The sequence below is a fragment of the Monodon monoceros genome, unplaced genomic scaffold, assembly GCF_005190385.1.
Source record: "Monodon monoceros isolate NGI ecotype Baffin Bay Population unplaced genomic scaffold, NGI_Narwhal_1 Super_Scaffold_12, whole genome shotgun sequence".
Classification (NCBI taxonomy): Eukaryota; Metazoa; Chordata; class Mammalia; order Artiodactyla; family Monodontidae; genus Monodon; species Monodon monoceros.
In genome coordinates, this window is record NW_021703768.1 from 602,575 (window position 1) to 620,590 (window position 18,016).

At 55.8% G+C, this 18,016-nt stretch overlaps 3 protein-coding genes across 6 annotated transcripts; all 3 read left to right on the forward strand.

Moving 5' to 3' along the window:
• Positions 1 to 163: 163 nt before the first annotated feature.
• MRPL20 (mitochondrial ribosomal protein L20) lies at positions 164 to 2,807 on the forward strand. 2 transcript variants are annotated; one of them, XR_003792848.1, is made up of 4 exons: positions 164 to 327; positions 413 to 523; positions 1,182 to 1,670; positions 2,375 to 2,591. XR_003792848.1 is itself a non-coding variant. In XM_029218829.1 (4 exons), exons 1-4 carry the CDS (start codon positions 241 to 243, stop codon positions 2,546 to 2,548), a joined length of 450 nt encoding a protein of 149 aa, XP_029074662.1. In that variant the 5' UTR covers positions 164 to 240; the 3' UTR covers positions 2,549 to 2,807. The 2 variants fall into 2 exon arrangements, 1 of the variants encoding a protein (XP_029074662.1); XM_029218829.1 differs by having other exon boundaries at positions 1,182 to 1,259; positions 2,375 to 2,807.
• A 2,906-nt stretch (positions 2,808 to 5,713) lies between these two features.
• CCNL2 (cyclin L2) lies at positions 5,714 to 13,823 on the forward strand. 2 transcript variants are annotated; one of them, XM_029217928.1, is made up of 11 exons: positions 5,714 to 6,056; positions 6,452 to 6,526; positions 6,795 to 6,904; positions 7,681 to 7,801; positions 8,778 to 8,842; positions 11,321 to 11,420; positions 11,610 to 11,714; positions 11,797 to 11,938; positions 12,382 to 12,493; positions 12,579 to 12,671; positions 12,818 to 13,823. In XM_029217928.1, exons 1-11 carry the CDS (start codon positions 5,763 to 5,765, stop codon positions 13,170 to 13,172), a joined length of 1,572 nt encoding a protein of 523 aa, XP_029073761.1. In that variant the 5' UTR covers positions 5,714 to 5,762; the 3' UTR covers positions 13,173 to 13,823. The 2 variants fall into 2 exon arrangements, with proteins under 2 accessions (XP_029073761.1, XP_029073762.1); XM_029217929.1 differs by lacking the exons at positions 11,321 to 11,420; positions 11,610 to 11,714; positions 11,797 to 11,938; ... (1 more) ...; positions 12,579 to 12,671; positions 12,818 to 13,823 and adding an exon at positions 9,442 to 10,025 and having other exon boundaries at positions 5,735 to 6,056.
• Positions 13,824 to 15,691: 1,868 nt separating this feature from the next.
• Positions 15,692 to 17,157, forward strand: AURKAIP1 (aurora kinase A interacting protein 1). Of its 2 annotated transcripts, none has more exons than XM_029217876.1 (4): positions 15,692 to 15,857; positions 16,062 to 16,151; positions 16,426 to 16,871; positions 16,967 to 17,157. In XM_029217876.1, exons 2-4 carry the CDS (start codon positions 16,100 to 16,102, stop codon positions 17,066 to 17,068), a joined length of 600 nt encoding a protein of 199 aa, XP_029073709.1. In that variant the 5' UTR covers positions 15,692 to 15,857; positions 16,062 to 16,099; the 3' UTR covers positions 17,069 to 17,157. The 2 variants fall into 2 exon arrangements, with proteins under 2 accessions (XP_029073709.1, XP_029073708.1); XM_029217875.1 differs by having other exon boundaries at positions 15,696 to 15,871.
• Positions 17,158 to 18,016: the final 859 nt, after the last annotated feature.

Below are 18,016 nucleotides of genomic sequence, written 5' to 3' on the forward strand. Positions count from 1 at the left end.
GGGGGGGGCGGGGGGGCGGGATCCTTTCCTCCACCGCCTAGGCCCTGCCCAGCCCCGGCACCGCCCCCTGAGCTCGAGCATGCGCACAGGAGAGGGATAGCGGCGCGGACCCAGAGCGCACGCGCAGAGACCCGGAAGTTCCCCTGGGTGAGGGAAGAGCTGACCCGGAATCGCTGGGGAGGGGTGGCGGCGGAGGTGCAAGGCTCACCTTGGTGAGCAGAGGCGCGGGCTGTGGGCGCCATGGTCTTCCTCACGGCGCAGCTCTGGCTGCGGAATCGCATCACCGACCGCTACTGGCGGGTCCAGGAGGTGCTGAAGCACGCGCGGGTGAGTGTGCCGTGTGCCCCGCGCCCCCGCCTGGCCCGGCGCGCGCGGGTCCCGCCGACCGCCTCCTCTCCCGTTTCTTGACCAGCACTTCCGGGGGAGGAAGAATCGGTGCTACCGGCTGGCCGTCAGGGCTGTGACGCGAGCGTTCGTGCAGTGCACCCGAGCCCGCAGGCTGAAGAAGAGGAACCTGCGGACGGTAAGCGCGGCCCGCTCGGCCTCGCCCCGCTGCCCCAGCCCTCCCGAACCCGCGGGGCCTCGCGGCCGCAGGTGCACCGCGCCCGGCGAGCCGCTCCTGTGCACGCGGTTCGCGCGCAGCCCCGTTGGCACCGACTGGGCCCGATGCGGTGTGCGGGTGTCGGGGGCGCGAGGGTGGCAGCGGGTCCGGCGCGGCAGCCTCACACGGAACCTGTTGGACAGATGCACGCAGAACTTCCCCAGCCCGGCTTCCCCTGCAGCGCTCAGATCTCTCGCAGCGCCTGGAGCGGACGCCGCTGCCCCGTCATCCTGGCCCTTCTCGAGGCCCCTGCCTCCTCCCCTCCAGGCCTTCACCTCCCTGAAGCTTCCACCTGGACCCTTGCTACGCCCGGAGCTGTGTCTGCCCCAGAATCTCTTGCTCATCTTTGTATCCTCCCTCGGCGCCTAAAGATGTGTGTGGAGTTAATGCTTTACAGCCGGCATTTGGATAAAGAGCACCAGCTTTTGCTAACTGTTCTTTATACTTCAGCCTGAATAGGACACTGACTTTTGTATTTGCTCTTACAAAAAAAACCTTTTAGTCCAGTGACAATCTTCGTTGAGAGGTGTGGATGTAACATACAGCTGGTTCTTAAGCATCTCAGTGTTTCTCATTTCAGCTCTGGATCAGTCGAGTTACAGCTGCTTCCCAGGAACACGGCCTGAAGTACCCAGCATTCATCCTCAACTTGATTAAGGTATGGTCGAGGATGTGGTCCTGCCGAGACGTTAAACGTCTTCATAACCCGTCCAGTTGCCGTGGTCCAGCAGCGCGGGCAGTGGAATGTTAGCAGCCCAACATTGCTTTTGTTCTTGGAGTGGGGTTCTGGTGGGTTCGGGGACGCACCACACTGGCTCTGCCGCTGCCCCGCTGGTAGCAGAATTGGTAATAGGGTATGTGGCACCAAGACATAAGCCCTGGTGTTTCCCCGTCAAGAGAAAAAGGTAGAAAAACTTGGCTTTAACTTTAAAGTTTAATTTCAAAGTTTTTACACTGAATGAATTCTGGTGAGGTGGCAGATCAAGTTGAATCATAGTCAAAAAGGAGGGAAACATCTTGGAGGGAATAAAGCAAGCATGTGCCACAGAACCTTGGTCAGTTGCATCTGGTGAGTATGGTATTCCCTCTGCTTTTGTGTGCATTTACGTTTTTTCTTAAAAAGCTAGGGGGAATGGGTCCTTGTGCCAGGCCCTGTGTCTGGCACTTCACAAAGATCCTCGGGGTAAGTGTAGGTGCGACACCTCTGTTTTACTGATGGGGAACTAGGCTCAAAAGGAGAGGGACTCTGCCCACAGCACAGGGGTCCCAGGTGGTAGAACAGGACTGACTTCTCCTGCACAGCTGCCTTTAATGTCAGGAGACCATCCCCCCCTTCTTTCTGCACCCCAGACTCACTGGCACTGTCCATCCATTTTCTGTTGCTTCACTCGATAGATGACTTTGGCTCTCTCATGTAATGAGCGCCCGGTTTTGATCTTAATTCCTCTGCTTGTGCCTCACACACCTTTTCTGTGTCTTATTTTTCATCGTTTGTGAAATGGAATTTGTGGTTTCCTCTTCCCATCTGCCTTAAAGGGTACCCCAGGCCAGAAGTCTGGCTGACAGCCCTTGGTTTCCCCCGCTGCCCCCCGCCCCCCTTCTCCTCCCGCGTCCTGCTTGAACAGGACTCACCACTCCCTCTCCCCCACTGGGGCTCAAGTGGTGTGTGCTAAGGTGATTCAAATCACAGGGTGCTTAGCCGTGTTCCAAGTCTTCCTGTGTTTCACTGAAATGCATTTCTGATGCTGATACAGGCTCTAATTTTCTTCCCAGTGCCAGGTGGAGCTCAACAGGAAAGTACTTGCAGATCTAGCCATCTACGAACCAAAGACTTTTAAATCTTTGGCTGCTTTGGCCAAAAGGAGGCGACAGGAAGGATTTGCTGCTGCCTTGGGGGATGGGAAGGAGCCCGAAGGCATTTTTTCCAGGGTGGCACAGCACCTCTGAGGGGGATGCTGACACCCACTGACTGCCCTTTGAGGCTGAGCATCTTAGGAAAAGTTTTTTTCTTCCCCCATGTGATGATTATACTAAAATAGGAACTAAGAGTTATTTGTTACAATGAGTAAGTTTGACTTGCATTTGTGTTAATTTACATTTCAGTAACAGGCCTGAGAGAAAAGGCCCTATCTGCCTCTTTTGGCACAGGTTCAGAAATCTCACATGGATTGTGTAAATAAAATATTTGTGTTCTTTGGCACAAACACCTTGGGTCGGCCCTGCCTGAGTGCCCGTGTGCTGGGTGGTAATTAGGGCAAGGCTTCCCCTAGGAACCCTAGATCCTCCTGCAGGCTGGGGGGTGGCAGCAGGCCCTGCTGGTGCTTGACCTCCCCCTTCGCCTCCTTGGGTTTCCAGCAGGGACTCCCTGGCGCAGCTCTTCAGCCACTGAGCACTAGCTGGTTTCCCTCACTCCCCAGACCAGCAGGCAGGGTGGCTGTCCGGGTCCTGGGCTCGCCTTAGCCCCCGCAGGCAGGGTGACCATCAAATCACCTGGGGAGCCTTAATGTAAGGGTCTCGGCTCCTCCCCCAAATATCTGACTTCATTAGTTCTGGAGTCAAGCCCAGAAATCTCTGACAGGGGCCGCCTCACAGCAGGTCTACCAGCCCTGCTTCCTTTACAGCCCTGTCCTCCCCCTCTGACCGCTCCCACGCAGAGGTGTCCACCCTCCTCTTGGGCTGGAATGGAACTTGTGTGCCCCTCCTGCTCAGGAACAGGGCCTCCCCTTGGCCTTCTCCAGGAGCCTCGTCTGCATTCTGAGCCCCTTCCAGCTCTGGCCTTCTGTCACTGGGTCTGTGAGCAGCTCTGCCACGCCCTGACAGCTCTCACCAAAGCCGTCTCCTGGTCCCCAAGTCCAAGGGACACAACCCTTGCCCCGGAGGACCATGCGCTCCCTGCCCTCCAGGACTGCCCTCCTTCCCCTCCTGCACACGCTCTGCTCTAGGAGAGCTCTTCAGGCCCACCAGAGCAGTCGCTGTCTGCTTGCTGATGACCCCTGCGTTTACCTGGCAATGCCCGCCTGACCGCACTCCGAACCCCCATGCTGGGCCCTGTGGCGATGCCGTCCCCCACCCTTTGCCAGCCCTGCCCTGGAAGTCACCCCCCTCAGACAACACCCATCTCCAGCTCAGTACAGAGCCGGTCAAATCTTTTCACTCTGCCCACTTTCCTCCATCCTCATGCGGGTGAACATCTCTTCCAGCTGCAATTACTGCTCTGGCTTCTTAAGAAGCCCTTGTCGCTGTGTCCAAACATGGCCACTGGACCAAGCATTTGGAGGCAGGTGCCTGAGTCCTGTTCTGCCATGCTGAGTGCAGTGCCTGACTACGCGCCTTGTCAGAAAATGGTTCATATTGAAAACAACAGGGTGGAGGATACAAAGAGCTCTCTGGCGTGGCGGACCAAGTTCTGTGCAAGATGCACTGCTGTGAAGGAGCTGCCTTCTCTTCGTTCATCTTGATAAAGGCAGGTGGGGACGTGGCAGACAACTGTGGGCTGTTCCTGGCACCCCTGCCCTGGCCACAGAACCAGGTTTCCCTTTGTGCTGTGGCCGTGTCCCCAGCTCCAGAGTCTGGCCCTGACTGTCTAGAGCCATCAGTTTTTCCCTTCCTCTGGCCAATCACTGTTAGGGGATGGACAGGCAGCCCAGACAGGGCCCACAAGAAACAAGTTGTTTCCTGGAGTGTGCTGCTGTGGCCCGCAGAGAGGAAAGCTCCCTGAGCTGCCGGCTGGGGTAGGGGAGGTGGGGCACTGTAGCCATGTTGCCCACAGAGGTGAAGACGGGACACTGGCGCTTAGTTCGCACAGGTCTGAGCTGCAGGATCAAGTCTCAGCAGGAGTGAAGTCAATGGCAGCCACTGGGTTTGGGCAGGTTTGAGTTGGGTGCAATCACTGGCAGCTCCCAAGTGTTTGAACCTGCCCCCACCGAGGCTCCTACGCTGCAATCTCCTCTCCAACCTGCCCCCCACCCCAAGCTCCCCCTCACCCAGTCTTGCTTTCCCATCATCCTCACACAGGTTCTTTCACTGGTCCTGGTGAAAGTTTGGGATAACTGTTCAGCAACGGATAACTAGATAACTCAGATGCTGTCGCAGCTGAGGCGAGAACAACACTGCTGTCAGCTGACGTAAAAACCACCAGAAGCTGGCGGTCACTAATCCCGAGAGCGCCTGATACAACAGATGAGGAAATGGAGGGTCAAACCCCTGGATGGCTCCCCGCTGTTGGCAGGATAAAGTACAAGCCCCTTCCCATGGCCCCCGGGGCATCCCAACCTGGCTCCTTTCCTCCCAAACCTGGGGGAACTCATGCCTCTTGCAACTTTGTAGCTGCTGTGGCTTTGTAGAAACATCGAATTAAACGTTTACAGCTACCCTCTCTCTCCTTTCTGGACTCAGCTCTGAAGGCGAGAACTTTGGGAATCTGGCGTTAATACCTGTACCCCAAGACCTGGACTCAGTAAAGGCTAGAGAGTAATTGACCGCGCCGGCGGCCACAAATTAACTCAGGGAAACAGCATCTCGCTGCTGCTGTGTGTGGGCTGGGGGACAACTTACTAGCGCGTGCGCCCATCCTTTCAGGTCGGGGGCCTCGGAAAACTCCGACAGCTCCATTCAAGCCCTGAACCACATACCCGAAGGACGCAATCCAGGCGGAAGGAGAGCCGCCCCCCGGTCCCGCCGCGCGGGTCCTCGGGGCAGGGGGCGTCCCGCCTGGCCCTGCCCACGCGGGGTCGCCCCCGGGCCCCCCAAGCTCCCCTCAGCACCCGCCGGACTCCTGAGGAGCCTGGGGCTGCGGGGGGAACCTAAAGAGCTCCCGGGTCTTTGCACGTACTGCACGGCCGGACCAGGCCGGTTAGCCCATAAAACATGCCAGGGGCTGGCACCTGCGACTAGTGCTTCCGGGTCGTGGCCAAGACCGCGGTCTAGCCCGGCGCCGCAGGGCCTCCTGGGTAACGAGCCCGCTCCCGCCCGTGCCGGGTTCCGGCGTCCGCCGCGCCGCTGACGGACAGGCGGCCAAGCCAATCGCAGCAAGGGAGCGCCGGGTGGCCCGCCGGTCGAACCAATGGCACGCGGCAGGGCGGGGCGGGGCGGTCGCGGCCGTAGTGCGTCTCGGGGAGCCGCCCTGTCGGGAAGGAGCCCAAGAGGGAGTCGGCGGCGCAAAATGGCGACGGCGACGGCGACGGCCGGGGCCGGGGCTCCGGGACCGGCGGCCCCCGCGGCAGCGGCCGGCACGGCGGCCTCCGGGGGCACAGCTCCCGGGTCGCAGGGGGTGCTAATCGGGGACCGGCTGTACTCCGGGGTGCTCATCACTCTGGAGAACTGCCTCCTGCCGGACGACAAGCTCCGCTTCACGCCGTCCATGTCGAGTGGCCTCGACACTGACACGGAGACCGACCTCCGCGTGGTGGGCTGCGAGCTCATCCAGGCGGCCGGCATCCTGCTCCGCCTGCCGCAGGTGAGGGAGCGGCCGCGAGCCTCGGGCCGAGGTAACCGCCGCGCTGGCGCCGGGAAGGCTGCCGGCCCCTTTGTTGGCGGGGGGGCCTTATCCGGAGCCCACTCCGTGTCCCCGCCCGGCACCCGGGCGCAGCGCCGATCCCCTCTTCGGACCCCGACCCCGCTCCTTATTCCCACTTGGCCCCGGGCCCACCGGCCGACCCAGGCCCAGGGAGTCCCCGTTGCCGCCCACCGGAGGTGATGAGAGAGGCGAGGCAGCGGGACGCGAAGAGCCTTTGTGGACGCGGAAGCATTTTAGTTTTTGATTCTTTGTTAGGAGTCTCGTGAAACCTAATAATTTAGCTTTGAGACCTTTGAATTGGGTTTTGAAAAGGATGGAACCTTTCTCTTGTGCAGGTTGCCATGGCTACCGGGCAGGTGTTGTTCCAGCGGTTCTTCTACACCAAGTCCTTTGTGAAGCATTCCATGGAGGTGAGGCTTCCTCCCGTCTTTCTTTCCCCCAGAAACTTGTTGACAGGAAACCTGGGTTTGTTGCGTTGCCCGTTGCTCAGAGGAACGAGTACTTGTCTTCCAATTGCAGCGCTGTACTTGGGGGGTTGGGAAGCCCCCTGTACTGCAGAGGGTTTTTTTCCAAGTGGCCTTTTTCTCAGGGTGCACGGCTCTTAACCGCCGTTCTTCAGCTGTTGGAGACTGTCGTCCTTGGAACAAACATCTCTGTGTTGCATCGCTTACGTTTCAGCACGTGTCAATGGCCTGTGTTCACTTGGCCTCCAAGATAGAAGAGGCTCCAAGACGGATACGGGACGTCATCAACGTGTTTCATCGCCTTCGACACCTGAGAGAGAAAAAGTGAGTTTTTATCAGACCTGTCGTACATATCCGTCTCTGTTTTCACGGTTATTCCGTTACGTTAACGTTTCTGAAACAAGGTTTAGGGGGTGAGGTTTTAAACCTGTGCCCAGGAGGAGGCGTGGTGCCTGTGGCGGGGATGGGGGGTGTACCAACAGATGCTGTTTAATCAGTGAAGGAACCACAGTCAGGAGGACAGGGCGCTGTGGCTGTAGTTTGGCCGTGGCCTTGGTTTCGTGGTTTGCCCACGTCAGCCTGAATGCTCTAGAACTGGGTTCTCAACCTCAGCACTGTTTACATTTTGGGCTGGATGATTCTTTGCTGTGGGGACTGTCCTGTGCATTGCAGGATATTTAGAAGCATCCTTGGCCCAGCCTTTCCAATGCTCCAGCTAATGGCCTTTGTAAGATGCAGCCTTGGCTGTTTAAATGCCATGCTTCTGTTGGTGTTTTGGTTTTCCCTTCATCCTCAATACATCTGCTTGTATCTTGAGGCGGATGGACGGCATGTAGTCCCTGGGCCATGAGATCTTGAGACCCTCCACTCTGTTCAGGCGGCGTTTATCATCCGTAAAGAAAACAGGGAGAGGGTCATTGAGGCGGGGTGAGTAGGTCAGCGCTGGGGTTTGAGGAAAACTGTGTGGTTTTGTTAGTTACAGGAAGCAAACTTCCTGACTCTGTATCTGTTTAGATTGTCACTGTTTGGGGGTAACCGTGGGATTTGATAGGCTTTGTTTTATTTGAGCCTTATGCAGATCGTGTGTTTTGTATTTGTAGAAAACCTGTGCCTCTACTGTTGGATCAAGATTACGTTAACTTAAAGAATCAAATTATAAAGGCAGAAAGGCGAGTTCTCAAAGAGTTGGGTTTCTGCGTCCATGTGAAGCACCCTCACAAGGTGGGTATGAGGCCCAGCTGCCACGTGAGTCCACCAGAGTCATTGCTTCATTCTCACCTAGATTGGAAACTGAAAAGGATTAAATGTGTCCCTGATTTGGTTTTCCAGTTTTTATCTATAATTGGAAAATAACTGTTTTCTTATTAGCCTTCTTGTATCATGTTTATTTTAATAGTATGTTTCTAAAAGTTTTGGAAATTGCATCTTTTAAGTTTGAGCTTTCAAAAATGGTGATGAACTTGTAAAAATGAAATCTGTCAGTTTACTTTTTCTTTCTCAACAGCTGTTTTTCTAAAGCTGCTTTAATAATAACCTTATTTTCTTTTATGGGGGAATTGGAAGAATTCTGAACCCTTTATTTGGAGATGAACGAAAGCTATTTTGCACTGTGTATCAGTTGAGCATACGATACCATGTATATCTTCTATGTTACACTCAAACGTGAAGAGTGCTATTTTCATCTCTGTTTCCATCCTTTTTTTACTTGGGGTTTCCTCATATCTTCTCTTGTTTGATTTTCTGTTATTAGTTCAGAATCTCGGTAGATTACTCACCACACGTTTAAGAGCTTTTTCTTCATTTGCTGAAAGTATTTTCACACCACGTTTTGTATACGTTGGTGACTGGGGTACAGAAATGTTCAGGGCAGGCTAATCTCACTGGTGGAAAGTGTGTCGAAGACGAGAATGAGCATCAGCCCTGTTCCGGCCAAGACAGACTTGGGTGCAGCTAGGTTCTCACGCGCGTTCGTGGCACCTGGCTGCAGAAGCAGGGAGCGGGCGCGTCGGCAAGAGCTCCCCTCCAGCTGAGCTGTGCACAAGAGCTCCCTTCCAGCTGAGCTGTGCACGGGGCATGCGACCGGGAGCCACCCCTGGGATCTAGGACGAGGCCCTTATTTGCTGCATGGATGCCCTCAAGATCTGAATTCTGGGTTCTCAAGGTGCTTGATAATAATTGCCTGACCCATATCTTCCAGATAATCGTTATGTACCTTCAGGTGTTAGAGTGTGAGCGTAACCGACACCTGGTCCAGACCTCATGGTGAGTTGGCCTTCCTTGTTTTATGAGACCAGCCAGGGCAGTGCAGGAGTTTGTTGATTTGAGGCACTTGGGCAGTGGGTAGTCGGTCCCATGACTTGGTTGTGGGCTGGAGTTGTCTGAGTGCCCAGTGTTCCTGCCATGTAAATTCCAGCCAGACTCCCCAGATATCAGGCACTGGTGGAACGGTAAGGTGGCCCATACCCGCCCTGCCCCTTGAGGAGAGCAGTCACTGGGCTGCCCTTTGGGGGCTATGGACTTGGCACGTCGGGGTCTTTCCCTCAGCTGCCAGTGTGGACTTAGAGGGTCACGGTAATGTGGACTTAGAGGTTCACGGTAGCGTGAACTTGCTTCTGACTGCCTTGGTCAAGGGAATCCTATGGGAGGAAGAGGGGGTGTAAAGCCTTCCTACAATCTGGGGACTGATTTTAACAATGCATTTGCTAGAAGTGAAGCCTGAAGTAACAGTTCAGAGCTGGGTGCTTTCCCACAGAGTGAAGTGTGTAAGGGTCATATTTTTGCTGCCTGAATTGTCTGGTGCTGTGCTGTGTCTAATGGAGAACCTATTTTGACTTTTCTTTTCTGTACTCTTTCAATCAAAGGGTAGCCTCTGAGGGTAAGTGACTAAGACTTCTCCTCTCCTGTCCAAGCGCTTCGGTGCAGGGACAGCGGCCGTCCTCAGCCAATCCAGTGCAGGCTCTCCGCCGAAGGCTGGCTCTAGATGGTGGTATGCGCACGATAGTCTAGTGCTGGCCCACTGCTGCTGTGGTTCTCTGACGATTGTGCTTCTTGTTAATCCTCTGTCGTGCTTGGTAATTGTATTGATTAGAGTTGATAACTGTCTTGACATGAATTTTGTCCATTTGAAACTGCTCTACCTGTGCAATAAAGATGCAGTACCTTTCTCTTTAAAAAAAATGGGAAGCTGTGAAAACTGGCTGGTGGGAGTTCAGACAAGTGTGGGATGGTGTTTTTATTTCTGAAAGTCCTAGAGTTGCTTTTTCAGCACTAAGTGTTGACACAGTCTAGTAAAAGGTGTGCATCTTTAAATCATTCCATGGACACTTTTTATATTGTGACTTATTTTAAAAATAGCAGTTAAGTTTAAATATATGTTTTGAGGACTTCATTTGTATTTTTTTAGGACCTAAGAGTAAACGGTTTAATAATATTATCACTATCTGAGTACTAAAGTTTTTCTTACTAGAACCAAAAAAGTTACTGACGGTTATGTTTATCATATGTTTGAACCGTTTACTTGCAACTCTCGGGACATGTGGCCTTGGCTCCATCACACAGGCTTTTCCTTGGTCCCCTCTGGGTGCCTGGAGCGAGAGCTTCAGAGCCAGGTGCTGCTAGTGGGCAGATGGACAATTTATCACTGAGGAATTTCTCCGTGGGTTTGTAGGTCACCTTCTCCAGGATTTTGGGCAGAGATAACCAGGGTGGGGGGTGCATCAGTCAGACCCCAGCACGACTTGGCTCCCCTCTGGATGGAGCCTGGTACCATGGGGGGATGTTATGAGCACTAAATACGTGACCTGTGCAACTGTTTTCTTGTGAAATTAGTCTTTTGTTTTTGCAATGTTGATAAAGTTAAGGTGAGATCTGACTTTTGGTCTATTAAATCTTAGAGAAATATATCTAAATGAAAATGTTGAAAATGTAGCCAATGTCAAAACTCTTTAATTTTTTTTAAAATGCAAATGTTTTGTATTTTTATATCTTCTAAAATGTGATAAAGTTTTTTAAATGTCCTGATTGTGATGAAACTTGTAGTATTTTGTTGCTTTTATGTGATTTTATGAATGTTCATTTTAAGACTCCTTGTTGAAATGGGACAGTTTGGAAACGGTTCTTTGATAAGCCTGAGAAGAGGATTTCCCTTGGGGCACTGAGCCCTCTGCATGATGTTCCCATACACCCAAGGGCGTTTTCCCCCCTTTTCAAGTGGACTCCCCGTGTGGAAGAAGCCACGCCGTGAGCACCTCTCCCCGGAAAAGGAGTGCAAGAGGACGACTTGTCTCAGAAAGGCCCTCGCAGGCTTTGTGCTGAGCCCATTCATTTGAGTTTGCATGTTTCTCTGCACTATGGATTTTGAGCATTTAGGTTTCCTTAATCAGATACGTTGAACTGCCACAGTAGACATCTTTCTGAGGCACTGTGTTTTGCATGAGAACAGGCCAAAGGTTGAGAGGGAAAAGTAAAGTTAAAGTCGGTTCTCTTTCATAGCAACACGTATTGTCTGACATTCAGCCAGCTTTAAAAAATTTTTTCAGTTATTTCCCTGTCTTCCTGTCGTGTATTCAGAAGAAGCAGCTAGAACGTTTCTCCATGAACTTGTGAGATTCACAGGACTGTCTAGCTCTAAGTCCTGGCAGTAGACTTACTTAGTGGAGCAGTGACTTGACGTAGACAGTGCAGACAGGTGGTGTGGGCATTGCCACGGGCGTTGCAATTCTTCCTGCATCTGCTTTTCAGGAACTACATGAATGACAGCCTTCGCACAGACGTTTTTGTGAGGTTCCAGCCTGAGAGCATCGCCTGTGCCTGCATCTATCTTGCTGCCCGGACGCTGGAGGTCAGTGCTGGGCCACCCCGGGGGATTCACCGACCCCAGTGAACTTCTACATACTGTGCTTCAAATTATGCTCATTGGAGCCAGTAAAAAGCCTACTTGCTGGTGACTGGCAGGCTTGTTTTTATTGCCCTGAGAATCTTGTCAGCAATGAAAAAAAGTATAACGGTGATTACTTTTTTGTGTTTACAGATCCCTTTGCCCAATCGTCCCCATTGGTTTCTTTTGTTTGGAGCAACTGAAGAAGAAATTCAAGAAATCTGCTTAAAAATTTTGCAGCTATATACTCGGAAAAAGGTTTTGTGTCTTTTCACGTCACGTGTTCCTCTGTGTTTGACTGGAAGCATCTGGTCTGAATCCTGCACTCTGGCTTTTCTAGGTTGACCTGACCCACCTGGAAGGTGAAGTGGAGAAGCGCAGGTACGCCCTCGACGAGGCAAAGGCACAAGCCAAGGGCCTGTTGCCCGGCGGCACCCAGGTGCTGGACAGCGCGTCGCGGTTCTCACCTGCCCCCAAGCCGGGTGAGCGTCAGGGTGCGCGTGTGCTCCTCTCAGGGGTGGCCCTCTCCTCCAGATTTCTCTTAGAATCACGTCTGCAGCTAGTCTGAGCACTCTGGGGGGCTCCTAGGAAGTCTGTTTTTCTGTTTTCATTAGGAAGGGGTATGCACAGGCTCCTGAAATGGCTGTTTACCCAGTCTAGCCAAATAGTTTGTCTTTAATGAAAATCTCATAAATCTGGAGCAGTAGATCATGTTGTCATATTCTAGAGTTAGGTGTGACGCCTTTCCCCAGTCCTGGAGGAGCGGGACGGGTGACCTTCCTGCGTCTGGTGGTTCGAAGCCCGGCGGGGAGCAGGGAGTCACGGTCGGCAGCGGCAGTCCTGCGGGAGAGGCCCCACCTTGCTTGGCTGACCCGTTTCTCAGCAGAACAGCTGTCGGGTTGTAACTTCTCATACTTGATTCTAGCGGAATCCCCCAAGGAAGGCCAAGGAGACAAGCCTTCCCCACTCTCTGTGAAGAATGCCCGGAGGAAAGTGGAGGGCGTGAAGAGAGCCAAGGCCGACAGCCCGGTGAACGGGTGAGTGTCCGCGTGCCCCGACGGGCCGCTGGGGTTGGCTGCAAAGACGTGGGGTCTGAAACTCTGCTCTCCGCCCTGTTCTCAGCTTGCCGAGGGGGCGAGGGGCTCGAAGTCGGAGTCGGAGTCACGAGCAGAGTTACTCCAGGTCCCCGTCGCCATCCGCTTCTCCTAAGAGAAGGTGTGTGCCGCTCAGGGCACTTGGGGCTGCACCTGGCAGGGTGGGTGTCTTCCCTGGGAGGTGGTGTGGCCTCTCCTCAGGACAGTTGCTCCTGACCCAGAGGTGGGCGGGGTGGGCGGTCACCCACCCAGTGGTCTCCTTCACAGGAAAAGCGACAGCGGCTCTACCTCTGGCGGGTCCAAGTCACAGAGCCGCTCACGGAGCCGGAGTGACTCCCCACCCAGACAGGCCCATCGGGGCGCTCCCTACAAAGGCTCCAAGGTAAGGAGCTACCGGAGGTCCAAGGACTGCAAGTACTCTGCCCAGAAGCCACACAAGTCTCGGAGCCGGAGCTCCTCCCGCTCTCGGAGCCGCTCACGGGAACGGGCGGATAATTCTGGAAAATACAAGAAGAAAAGTCATTACTGTAGAGACCAGCGACGGGAGCGTTCTCGCTCTTACGAGCGAGCGGGCCATCGCTACGAGCGGGACCACCCCGGGCACAGCAGGCACCGGAGGTGAGGGCAGGCTCCCTGAAGGTCTGCCCTTCGGCCCTCGGCATGCTCACCTCGGCCACTGGCCCTGGGGCGTGACTCTTTCTGGAAATGGTTGTTGACTCGGGACTGTGTGATGAATTTGGAGATGGAATGGAGAGGCCAGCAAGCCGCCCTTTAGTGTGGCCCGGGCCCAGCTCACCCCGCCCGCCTCAGCAGCAGCCCTGCTGGTTGCAAAGGCGGGGTGCGCACGTCCCAGTGGCGTAGCTTGGTGCTACGACAGGCTGTCTCTTCACTTCCATACCGATACTCAATTACGTTAAACCAAGAAAATGACTTTTCGAACCTTTGCCTATATTAGGTTGTACTTATGTACGTATTTTGCAATGTTTCACTATGAGAAAATGGCCTTAACAGCCCCTCACTCTGTCCACGTTGTAAATAAACATGTTTAATACAAGTTAAAGCTATATACAAAAACTCAGAACTTGAATTCTGTCAGCTTAAAACTTGTGTAGAGAATTCTGATTTTTTAAATGTGAAGGTATTTAGATCTGTGTTGAAAGTCGTATATTTTTATCTGTGCAATGCTGAGTGCAGGCCACCAGCTCCTAAATAGAGAAGTTTCCTATATATGCATTTTATGTGGTTAAATAAACACAATTCTCTCTACTCAGGATATTTGGAACGTTAAAGGGTTTGTGGTTTGTCAACGGGCTTGCTTGCTCCCGTGCACAGCTGGCAGTACCTGTTCTAGTGGTACGTCTGTGCTGCCGTCTCTCATCTCATTAAAGCGTTGGGTTTTGTATTGAGTTTTGTGCACCTGCTCTTCTGTGAGGGTTTGTGAGGAGTCTGAGCTGTCTGCTGCTGGTGGGGTAGAGGGAGGGTTTGAAAAGGACATAATGGTCTGGAGTCCCCTAGTGCCTGAGGGACATTGGTTTGTAATGCGCTTTTGTCAGGTTTTGTCAGGCTGGTGGCAGCCAGGAACAAGGACCCCAGAGGAGCATCACCCCGGTGGGGTCCTCCGTCAGAGTGGGTGGCGGGTGAGTAGACAGGTCGGTGGTGAAGGTGAGCAGGGTGGGCGTCGGGCCTGTCTCTGGGTGCTGCGTGTGCTCTGTGCAGATCGAGGGCTGTTGGGCCTGTCCTGTGCCCCGTGTTGGCTCTCCCCAGACCAGCACTGCTGTGCGGGTGGGAGGCGTGGCCTTCCTGGAGCCAGTGGGCCTGGAGAAAGGTGCTTGAAGTCAGTACAGCCAAGAAGGTGTGAAAGCGGCAGGGTCAGTGCCCAGGGTGCAGGTGGCTCACTCTTATGATCAAACCACAAAAGCCTGGGGAGGCCGTGCAGCTGGAGGGAGGGGTGGGCTCCAGGACGTGTTCAGAGACCTTCCGACCTGGGAACCGGAAGCAGTCCCTTGGGCAGAAGGGTGTCCTCTGGTGACTCAGTTACGGAGCTGGGCCGGGAGCCTACGGTTTCTGCCTTCCTACTGGCCTATCGTCCACTCCCTGCTTAGACAGGTTGGGGCCTGGGGGTGTCCAGGCCTGGCCATTTCGTGCCTAAGACTCACTGGAAGCAAGCAAGCCTCCCAGTAGAGCCAATGAGACTCCCCACATCCCAGTGCCAGCAGGAGCCCCCCGCACGTCCATTCTTGAGATCCTGCCATCCTAGCCAACCTCAGCGAGGACAACGGAGCCTTTCTGGCCTAGATGGGTGAAGTGGTGCCCTCGGAGCCCCCTACCCTGAGGAGCAACGCTGGGTCTTAGCCAAACACCATGCTCCACGGAGGCTGCTTTTGGTTTTCGGACAAAAACTTCCCATGGGCACAGGATGGGAGCTTGTTTGCTTTGAGGAAGGAAAAAACACTCCACCTATGCAAAAAGCGTTAGACGCGGGGCCTCCTCCGCTTATCCAGACTGGCAGAGAGAGAAGGCTGCAAGCCAAAGGGATGGGGCGGCGGGTCCAAGACCCCCGAGTCCTTTTTGACGGCGCCCCGACTCTGCCCCCAACGCCCGGCATGGCACTCCTGGCGTCCGGGCTGCAGAAGCCCGGGCCGAGCCGCCGTCACCTGTCTGCCAGCTTCCCTCCCACCCTCGGGAGGAGGGCTCGGGGGTGGAGGCCACGCCCCGCAGACCCGGCAGCTCCGGTTCTTCGCCTCCGGCCCCAGCAGCCGCAGTATCTCGGGCCACTTCCGTCGCCCCTGCAAACCCTATTTCCGTCGACGGGATAACGTCCCTTCCGCAGTCCCGAAACGCCACTTCCGGCCTCCCAGGACAACGGGCCCCTGACCCATTGGAGGGGCGACGGGAGTTTGGGCCACGCAGGCGCAGAGGGCCCCCCCCGGGGTTGTGGGAAATGTAGTTTTCTAGCCTCCGCAAGGGACAGGCGGAGCCGGCGAGCCGTGGGAGGAGCTGGGGCGGGGCGCGGGGGGCGGCTCCTCCGGCCGGAAACCGTCGCTTTCTGGGCCGGGTGGGACCTGCACCGACGCGGAGCGGGGCGCCGGCCGTAGGAACCAGCGGGCGGCCCACGCGGGCTGGGGGCCAGTTTAGGTACGGACCGGAAGTGCCTTAGCGCGGCGGCGGAATGGCCAGCTGAGACTACCGGTTGCGTCTGGGAAGAGTCGGCGTGAGGCAGCGGCGTGTGGGCTCCAGGGACGGCGGAGGCGACCGCGGTCGGCTGGGGCTCGGGGCCTAAGACCCGAGCGTCGACACCACCCACGCGGTGGGCGCCTCGGGGTAAAACTAGGTTCAGGGAGTCAGTATCTGCCCAGAGTCGCGCAGCTGGGAGCGGCGGAGGGTTTGAGGGAGGGAGCCGTGCTCGAAGCAGCGTTCTCGTGGTGGAATAGGGTGGTGAGGGAGACGGGGTGCGGGAATCAGGGCGAGACCGGAGTCCCCGGAGTGACCTAGTCGTGCACCTGTGTTCCAGCTCGGCTGAGTGCCTGGGGCCGCCGCCAAGCACGGACCATGTTCATGGTGCGCCTGACTTCCCAGCTGCTCAGGGCTGTTCCCCGGGCAGGTGAGAGGCCCCGTGGGGGCAGATGGGCGGGAGGCGCACCTGGGTTAGGAATGTGGCGTCAGCAGCTCAGTTCCCCCCGCTGCTGTGCCTCACCAGCTGGAGGCGGGGCCCGGCCACAAACTACCTCGTAAACGTCCAGATTTCACAGAGGGGAAGTCTGGGCCTGAGAATGTCAGCAGGGCTTCAGGAGGTTTTGCTCCCCAGGCCCGGTGGCCGTGCATAGGTCGTGTAGCCCCACGAGCGGTAACTAACTGGGCCATCTTGTCTCCTGCAGGTTGCAGTGGGCCTTGGCCTGTCTGCGGGGTGTTGGGCAGGCATGCCTGCAGGCCTCGTTACAGCATGCAACCAATAGGCCCAAGTGGGGTTGCCTCCCTCCCTGACCGGCGGGTCCACATGGAGCTTGAGGAGATGCTGGTCCCCAGGAAGATGTCTGTCAGCCCCCTGGAGAGCTGGCTGACCGTTCGCTACCTCCTGCCCAGACTGGACGCTGGGGCCCCAGGGACTGTGTCTCCAGCCCAAGTCTATGAGTGTCCGCCCAGCCGGGTGGGGGAAGGGGTCGAGCAGGGGTGTAAGGAGGTCTGGGACGCACCCCAGATACAGTGCAAAAACGTGCTCAAGATCCGCCGGCGGAAAATGAATCATCACAAGTACCGCAAGCTGGTCAAGAGGACCCGGTTCCTGCGGCGGAAAGTCAGGGAGGGCCGCCTGAGACGGAAGCAGGTGAGCGCGGGCCCTCGGTCCAGAGCTGGGCAGGGTGGTTGAGGTGCGTGGCTGTGCCGCAGACCTGTTGGTGCTCCCTCCCTCTGCCCTCGCAGATGAGGTTCGAGAGAGACCTGAGGCGCATCTGGCTGAAGGCGGGCCTGAAGGAAGCCCCCGCAGGCTGGCAGACCCCCAAGATCTACCTGAAGGGCAAATGAGTCTCGTGTGTCCCTCCCCCAGCCCTGTCACTGCTGATGACCCATTGTAATAAATATTCAGAGAACTTAGTTATCCTTGCTGGCCTGGACCCTCTTCTGCCTGGGGTGAGCTGTCTTGGGGTTGAGGCTGGCGCCAGCGTCTGCTGTTACAAGAGACACAAGAGCCCTGGGTGGCAGATTGGCGGTCCCTTCCCCGAGCTGGCCCTTGTCCTGGTGCCAGGGCTGCAGGAGTGACAGCCTGGCTTTTCACGAACTGGTGCGTGGGGACAGCTGAGAAGAGTCCCAGCCCTGCCCCTGAGGAGCACGCAGATGGGAACTGTGCCAAGGGGACCAGCTTGGAGGTTAGGGAGTGCCCCGATGGAGGTGGTGATGTGATTAGGGTACACGGTTGACTCTGTGCAGTCGAAAAACCCGAGCAGAGCTCATAGTCAGTGCTCCTCTGTGGTGCCAGGTTCAACCAACTGTGCGTCGTGTGGTGCTGTGAGACCTATTTACTGGAAAAAAAACATGCGTGCAGCTGGACTCGCACAGTTGAGGGGGCAGAGAGGGCCTCACTGGGGAGACGGGGAGGGGAGGCAGGAAAGGACCTCAGATGATGGGTGGGGTCCTTCAGGCCCTGCTACCTGGTTCTCAAGTGCAGTCCCCTGCTCAGCTGCAGCTGGGGACCCGTGGCCTGCTGTGAGCTCCTTGGCCTCTGCCACCTTCTGGGGCCCTGAAGGGGGGTGGCGAAGGGCTCACCAGGAAGGGATGGCCCACTCTGGAAGGTTCAGGGTTGGGCTGGCTGAGGAAGGGGTGCCGTTTATGGAGCTGGGGAAGCGTAGAGCCTTAGTGTGAGCTAGTGGTCCTCAGAAATTCCAGGTTTCTCCTGCGTGGAGGGGAACGTGTTATCGCTAATAGTGAGGGGCCCCTGGGCCTCTGTATCCAGGCTTGGGGGGCTGGACTGCAGGC